This window comes from Eleutherodactylus coqui, chromosome 1 (assembly GCF_035609145.1).
Source record: "Eleutherodactylus coqui strain aEleCoq1 chromosome 1, aEleCoq1.hap1, whole genome shotgun sequence".
Lineage (NCBI taxonomy): Eukaryota > Metazoa > Chordata > Amphibia > Anura > Eleutherodactylidae > Eleutherodactylus > Eleutherodactylus coqui.
Genome location: NC_089837.1, coordinates 314,792,920 through 314,801,723, shown reverse-complemented (window position 1 = coordinate 314,801,723; position 8,804 = coordinate 314,792,920). Strand labels below are relative to the sequence as shown.

General features: G+C 41.2%; 1 protein-coding gene across 1 annotated transcript; it reads right to left on the bottom strand.

The window, feature by feature from the left end:
• Nucleotides 1-326: 326 nt before the first annotated feature.
• On the bottom strand, nucleotides 327-7,005 carry FAM167B (family with sequence similarity 167 member B). Its single transcript, XM_066575016.1, has 2 exons — nucleotides 6,516-7,005; nucleotides 327-2,642 (listed from the first exon to the last, which is right to left on the bottom strand). Exons 1-2 carry the CDS (start codon nucleotides 6,798-6,800, stop codon nucleotides 2,379-2,381), a joined length of 549 nt encoding a protein of 182 aa, XP_066431113.1. The 5' UTR covers nucleotides 6,801-7,005; the 3' UTR covers nucleotides 327-2,378.
• Nucleotides 7,006-8,804: the final 1,799 nt, after the last annotated feature.

The window sequence follows — 8,804 nt, the reverse complement described above, 5'->3', positions numbered from 1 at the left end:
TATGTATTTTATAGTTGATTTCTTAACATTTTTTAAGGTATTTTGCTTCCATAGTCTCCTGGTTGCTATGGCAACTAGAAAATGTTTTGGGTGGTAGGAAATACCCATCTCAATAAATTTGGGCATATGTGCTTTTATTTTAGCTAAAAATATTGCCGTCTGGTTATTGTTAAATGTTTACTTTTGAATTACTTTAATGGCATAATAACAATGTTTTATATATTTTTTTAATCTATAGATTTAAATATTTTTGCAAAGCAAAAGACAAGGACAATATGAAACATGCAAGAAGAAAGGAACAGAATATGTAATAACTTTTTTCTTATATTTTTAGATTTATTGAATTTATGAAAATAAAAATCAGATACAATAAAATATAGGGACATATTAGGTCATATGAATGTCATCTCGGGAGTTCCTTCTCTGTTCTAGCCAACTCTGATGCACTTGGGTCCGTTCATGCTACTTATAGAAAGGTACAATGAAACTATAGAGAAAATGCTAAGCACTTTGCTTCCAAACTTGTGTAACCAAGAGACAGTAAGACATTTAAAAAATGCTGCCAATAGAAAGGAGGGACGGAAAAAAAGATAAACCATCATATGGAGAATGACATACTGAATGGCTAGATGGGGCTAATCTATTTATTCATGGATAGAATGTGAAATAAAAATCTAAAAAATATATTTATATACAGTTAACAGGACGCAGTTGCCACTTATTCTGGGAATCCAGGAAGACACTACAAGCAGAGGCGTAACTTGAAGCTCCTTGGTCCCGGTGCAAAATCTGTAACAGGGCCCCCAACTATAATGCTTTTTTCATAGTACTGGGCTCCCAATATGTAGAAGAGAGGCCTTATGGGCCCCCTAAGGCTCCTGGGCCTGGGTGCAATCGCATCCCCTGCACCCCCTATAGTTACGCCCCTGTGACAAGTGCTCAAAAGCTGAATCAATGCATACTACAAAAAGATGGCCATGGAGGGCATGGCCAAGCAACCCAAGACAGTTGCACTGACCATTAAGTGCACTCAGTGACTTGACATATGTGAGAATGTCAGGAAATGACCATGGAAACCCCAGATGTTAGAACTATAATGGCACATGTGCATGAGGAAAAACTGAAATCTATGGCCAACCACATGCAAAAATATCAACAATTTTTCTAATAGTTTTTATATGCACCTAAACATTTCTGGTCTGTATAAGTCATGTTAATCTGATAAAGGAGTATTTTGGTATTTGGACTCTTTTGGTTACCTAAGATTTGAAACACAAGTACTTGGAATTTTTTCTATGGTTTCATTTTACCTTTTTATGGACACCCAGAGCAGATGATTTTAGTTCCAAGGAGCAATACAGATAGCACCTGCTGTTAGACTTGAGATTCCTATTACATGTTATAATTGTTGTTGCTTGCTGCAGCTTCCCACAACAACCCAGGGTGAGATATTCTCCTGATTAAATAATTTTGACTTTATCTAGACAATATTGCTCCTCTGTGGCACTTTGCCATAGTTTCTTCCTTCAGACAGTATATCACTTATGGAGACCTTTAACACATAAATACTGTATCCAAGAGTATCAACATTCTGAAGAAAGAACATAGTGTCATAAACAGTACAATAAAATGATATAATATGCAGCAGTAAGGCAGCTTTTAGCTGTGTGATACATTAATGATATTTAAAGGGAACTTGTCAGCCTATTTACACTGCCCTAACCAAGGGCAGCACAGACTATGACATGGTTCCTTTAAAATTGGATTTATTTATTGGAGTACGGTGAGAACTTTGTAGTGGAGCATAAAAGCCAGTAAATTTGCATAAAAAAGGTTCAAAAGTTGATATTTATGAAACCAGGAAAATAAGGTTGCAGCTTTGCTTCTTTTCCACCTGACTCCCAGCACCGAGCCAGTCCACACTCCCTTCCTATCCAAGCTGTGACTCATAAAACTATTAGAATATATTGCACAGTACACTGAACTTCTTGCAAGCTGTAAAATAATATTATCTAGAACTGCATGTGATATAAACATCATATTCTTTTTCAATAATTTTTATTGAGTTTCAATAACATAATAAAGTGTGATTGTTCACAGTGAGAGAAACGAAATAATCTTGTAGATATGATACCTTTTAATGGCTAACAAAAATACATTATGTTACAGCAAGCTTTTGAACCTCTAAGGATTCGTCCTCAGGCATAATGGAACAATCTTAGAGAAGCATAACATAACATACAAGTGTATTTGTAGTTGTGGACATCAGTATTAATTACGAAGGATAGACTATACATTCTTATACAGCAAACAGTCAGTATATTCTGCTGGCGGGTTGGTAATAATTTTAGTTTCTCTGTACAGATGATGAGAACGGCTTAGCACAATGAAAATCTTCGGGAATTAATATTCATGCGTGTCACCCCAATGTGTTTCAGGGGTGTCGAAAGAGAGAAGGCAGCTCGTGGTGGGATGTTGCAGAGTAGATCAGAGTCTTCATCACAATCCTCTAAGTCAAAAGTAGCATCGTCGAGCATTTCTTTGTGCCTCTCGCAGGTCTGCTCTATTTTAAACTGTGAGATCCGGGATCGTAGTAGCATAAGCTGTCGTGCCAGGAGGTGGTCTGAAGCCTGCATCTCCTGCTGTGTAAAACAAGAAATACCAAGTAAGTAAAGTGTTCAGACAATACAATTTATGTAGAAAAATAAAGGAATTCTATAGATCTTAAGATTTACAAAGATAACATGTTAGTAGTAAAATGTTAAAAGTGACTCAGTTAAAGCAAAATGCTCTTAAATTCACATAGGGAGGGTCTAGACGACCATATTTGCACCATTGTTGCATATTTTGTGTGCGCATTGCACAGAGAAAAGGACTCATTGTTTTAAATTCACACTTTCACTTTTGTTACTGTTTTACTGAGGATTTTGTCACAGATTTTGCTGCAGGCTTGCAGTAGATTTCACCTCTTCAAAATGCGATTTCCAACCCACGAGCAGAAATCGAATGCGATTTTCCGCTCGCGGGGAGAAATGGCAGCATTCAGATGGCCTATACGTAGCTTGGAATTCCTTCGGCCGGAGAAGAGAGTTTAGCACTGGCTGATCACGGCAATAGAAGCTTCCATAAAAGACTATGGGAGCTGCCAGCAAAGAGGAACTGGGAGAGAGTTTAGCAGTGCTAGTTGTGCTAAACTTCTCTCCCTCCCTTGCTGGCAGCTCCCATAGGCTTCTATGAGAGCTGTAGGCTGATCGCAGCCAAAAGATAGGACAAGACCTATCTTTTTTTTGGTCGCAGCGTATGTGCTATATTTTCCGGCCGGACAATTTTACGCGCTGGAAAATTGCTCATCTGAACGAATGCATTGGAATCCAATGCTTCAGATGATCACGATTTTCGGCTGACGTTTTATCGCAGCAAAATAGCCACGATAAAACGTTCATGTGAATAAGGCTTTAGGTATACACCCACAGAGTGATGATAGGAAGGGCTTAAGAATGTTAGATGACAATGAAGAGATATGCATAAAATCTTTTTTTAATCCATACCAAATTGTGTTGGTGTGCTTTTTATATGTATCTCTCTTTTTGATAAACACCTATTTACATACAGTCTTTCCATTTAGTGAACACATTCAGTGTATATGCCAGGAAACCTCCTAATGCATATGCAGAGCATAACCAAGGATGGGAAAGTGCAGAGGAGTGAGCTTTCCTATGCAGTGGGCCACTGCTAAAAGATATATACTGTTGGGTATACATTTTTTTTTACATTGTGACCAATGGTCATTGTATGCCATTATATGTCTCTGCAGTGGCATACATCAGAGGTATACGCTGGGTAAATACTCCCAACATATAGCCTAAATACGATGTAAACAGAGTATTGGTATGACCTATTATTTTAATTGTTCTAGGTTGACATGTTGGCACTGAATTAATAATACTTTCTAATAATTAGGACATGCAAACTTACACTAGAGCAGTGGTGGCGGACCTATGGCATGCGTGCCAGAGGCAGCACGCAGAGCCCTCGCTGCTGGCACGCGTCGCCGACGGCCACTCACCACGTTAGTGAACACCAACAGTGTGCGCCAGAATCATCACTGAGCAGCAACGCAGAGCAGAGGAGTAGCAGAGCTTCCACAAGGAGGAGGGGGTAAGTATGTGGGTCTTGGAGGGGAAAGGGGGGGGCCACTGTGGGGTGTCACTATTACATTGGGGGCCGCTGTGGGGTGTCACTATCACACTGGGGGCCGCTGTGGGATGTTACTATTACACTGGAGGCCGCTGTGGGATGTTACTATTACACTGGGGGCTGCTGTGGGGTGTCACTATGATACTGGGGGGGGGGTCTCCATTATTGCTGGGGCTGCTGGCGGGGTTCACTATTATCGCTGGGGCTGCTGGCGGGAGATCACTATTATTGCTGGGGCCGCTGGGGAGGGTCACTATTATCGCCGGGGTCGCTGGAGGGGTCACTATTATCGCTGGGGTATGTTTACATGTGGCAGAAATGGGCAGGGCTGTTTCAAAGTAGACAGCGTGCAGATTGTGACTGCATTCTGAAGTATTTCCGTATCCAAAAAGCAGTTAAAATCTGCACTCTGTCTATTTTGAAGCAGCCCTGTCCTTTTTAGAACAACGGTAAAATCATACGTCGTGATAAGCCCCGCCCCCCGAAGTGTTGGCACTTTGCGATAAATAAGTAGGTTTTGGGTTACAGTTTGGGCACTCGGTCATCACTGCACTAGACAGTCTTAAAATGCATCAGATTTATCATAGTGGCTCTGTTGGATGATAAATCTGGTGTATGATTAGACTCTTTAGTCTAAATTTATACTGTTTGTTTATGCCAGATTTTGTGCCAAAATTCTGACACCAATTTGGTACAATTTGTTGTGCACAATTGGCCATTAAGGCGATGCTCCCTGTCCTTGAAGCCACATCCAATTTGTAGGACTTGGCAAAAAAGTGTCTGAAAGTGTCTAAAACACGTTAGAACTGTTGTGCAAATCATGCAAGACAGTTCGCACCAGAATAATGATGAATTTTCAATAGTAAATTTGCCCTTTTTTGATCCAGTTAGTTGCATTTTGGGTGCAGAGGTTGGGTTATCCGGTTATAGCAGGACACTGATTATAATTCTTCGGAGATTGCTTCTAACAAGAAGAGGCATTAGCATCTTATAGAAGCCCCTCACCCCAATGTCAGTTTAACATTAGATATACTTCATGGTTAGGCTGATGTCATATGCTGTCTTTTTTTTTTCAAAAATACTGTGTTGTTGGAGTTTGATGCGAGGTTTTTTTGCCACTTTTTTTTTTAAATGTTGGCTCTATGTCTGAAGGAAAATATGAAAAATAGTAATTTTTTTTACAGCCATTTTTTCCCACTTTTTTACATGTTTGGATCCATAACATTTTATTAAAATCACTGCATGCTCTATGTCTGGCATTTGTTCTAGAGTTTTCCCATAGCCTTCTCTATATAGGGAGCGAGAGGACAGCATTATTATTTCTAAGGGCCATTTTACACATCCCAGCAACAGAAAACAGGATGAAACAGTATAGCCAGCTTCCCTATTTCATCCTGTAAATTCTGGCAACATGAACAAACCCCATTATAGTTAATGGAAGTCCGTTTGGTGCCGTTTGGCTCCGTCATAAGATGGAACCGTTCGGCCAGGGTTGGTGCTATTTTCCTACTCCCCGGACGGAGCTGAAAATGGAACTCCGAAACACGGATGTGAACAAACCCTTACCGGTATTTTCACTGTCAGCAGCCTAACGTATATCATACTGTGTATTAACTGTTTTGAGATCATTCACTCCTGCATTTACTTGTGTATGACTGAACCTCTTCTCCATCTAACCACTTAATTCTTATATCTATGTACTGATTTTAGCAGATAAGATGACTAATGGTACTCTAGAAGCCTGAAGACCATCGTAAGCAAAAATTAACAGCAAAACTACCAGACACTTCTGAAACAGTAATAATTCAATTGAACCTCACTGTCTTATTCAAAGGAATGCTGCTCATGTGGCCCAGGGTCAGGCCTACCTGTAATAATTGTAGATAAATCTAAACTTTTAACCATTGGCATATGATTTTTAGGGAATAAAAGGGTATTCTCATTTCTGCGACCGCAGTGCTAGAGATGGTTGAGTTTATGGAAACAGCCAGGCACTATGTTCTAACTCCCATAGAAGTGAATAGGAGTTATGTAAACAGTATAGCACAATGAGCTACACAGTGTTTTTTTAATAATTTGTGGAATGCCACTATCAGGTGTTGGCCAATACTTCTAATGTAAGACTTTACGCACAATGTTACAGATTTGTGCTGTATGCATCCATAATATAACACCTGCTGACTGCTACAGGTCCATACTATCCTCACAGATTCTGGCTTTACCATGTGTGTGAGCCAGTTATGCTATTTAGTTTAAAGATCTCAATAAAATACACTCTTTACATCATATTTATGCTCTAAAAGATAAAAATAACTCACCAGTTCTTTTCTAAGCCATTGTAAAGCTTCATCTATGGAGCTGAACCCACATATGCTGTTTTTTGGGGTGCTTTGTTCTTGACTGCAAGAGAGTTTTTCTTGTGTAATGGCTCGAGTTTTTGCCCAAGGTCGTGCTTGTACTCTCTGTGTCCATTCCTGGTATGATGGCCGACGGGTCTGCAACTTCAATCTGGCTGCTAGAGCTTTAACAGACTCTAAATCAGGAGCCGTATCCCCTTCTTCATCTTCACATAGCTCATTGAATACAACTGGCCTGAAAGACATGGCTGTGGAAAGTTACAACAGCCCCGATGTGCAGTCAAAAAATTAAGGATGTCACAGGACAACCTAGGATGAGACTATGCTCTTCAAAATTATAGCCATACAATGTTGTGAAGATCAGCTAATCACTAAACAAAGTCAATGTAGTTCTGTAAAAGCTCCGTGCTGAGACTTCCTAATGCCCCGTAGTTCAAGGTTTGTAAACTGGGTGTTTTATGAGTCTTTATGATTTATTATTACGCCTGTAGGATCCTCCCATTTCTGCAGGAAACTGCACCCAGTAGCTAAGTTTATCCAATGTTCAGGAGAACAATAACAGAACTGATGACCAGCAGGCAGAGGAAAAGTCATTAACACAGCCATCATCCATTATCTATTTAAAGATAACCCTATACTCTAGTATTTCTGGGAAGCAGGCAATAAAACAATAAAGGGAGGGGCTGGGTTAAAATAAGAGCAGAATGTTACATACATATCACTTTAATAACTAACCTCCTGTAGAGCAACCCGGAGTGGTCTGTGCATATTTGTATGCAACAGTGTAGATAGGTCACAGGTAGTTCAATATCCATGACATAGCAACCAATTTTAAGTGGCAAATGTACAATGGTGCAGTTATCTGTAAGTAGATAGGGTACTATACATAACATGCATGAGCCACTCACCAGCCAGTATTTGTGTAAGGCCTCATGTCCACTTGTACGCACAGATTCCACAGCTGAATCCCGCAGCAGAATCCGCGCGTGCCCGCGGCCAGGGAGAGGAAAAGACAGTTTCTTACCTCTCCGGATCCAGCGCGGGTCTCCTACGCTAGCCAGCTGAATCTTCTTTCTTCAGCACGGCGGATGTGTCCAGGACGTGCCCAGCGCATGCACAGTGCTTTCTTTTTTGCTTTTAAATATCCTGCTTTCCCGCGGATCCACAAGACGTCCAAAAGTGATAGCTGCAGGTGTGCCGCAGAACGGACGGCTTCCATTGACTTCAATGGAAGCAGTCCCTGCGGGATTCACAGAAAAATAGAGCATGCTGTGATATGCACGCTGAGAAAAAAAAAATCACATCCGCATTTGTAATTAAAATCTGCCTGTGGAAATTGGGCCTAAAGCCTTAAAGCGTGATTTAAGCACAGAATAGGCACATGAAAAAAATTGAGGCTAAACTGCACTAAAAATCGCGTGAACGGGCAATTTTTCACATGCAGAAGACTCGAGCTTCATGTATGTGAAAATCGGCCATTTACTGGAGCAGCATGTTGGAACAGGGAGAAAGAGAGCAGCGTAATGGGGGATTAAACCATAGTTCCACTCTCTCTCCCGCTATGGGGAAATCCCTTGGGAAACCCCAATGCTGTGGAGAGAGATCGAGGGAGTCCCTTGCTGCCCCTCGCTGCTAGCAGCAGGGTAGGATGAATTCCCCACTGCTTACAGCGGGACATTTAAAACTTGCAGCCCAGAAGCACATTTTAAATGTCCCGCTGTAAACTCTTGTTAGTCCCCGCGGCGATTAGGGGAACCCCCAGGGAGATGAACAGAACTCTCGGGGCTCCCCTCATCCCCACGGGGACTAAGAGGCGTTTACAGCGGAACATTTAAAATGTACATCCGGGTGATGCGGCGTCACTGTTGTTTTGAATTCCCTCGTTCGGCAGAAATCCTCCTAATGACTTCTAATCATCTTTATGGGGCGTTGGACACAGATAAACTCCTGCTCCCATAGGAGTTTATGGAGACTCCTGCGCATCATGCCCTCATCAGGTCCTATCTTTTCACGCAGCACGGACCTTAGATGCGGGCATTGTAGCCACGCATGTCCCATCTTTTGCAGGTGTGAGTTTTTGTGCGCATCTAAAATTCCGCCATCTAAACATTTCTACCATTGGTTCTATTAGACACAATTTTTTCACACTCCTATTCCTCGCTAAAACTACGCTCGTGTGAACGAGGCCTAAAATACAGATATGAAGTGCCTTTGAGTGCATGGATTGTGGAGGATACTTTTTGGATGAAG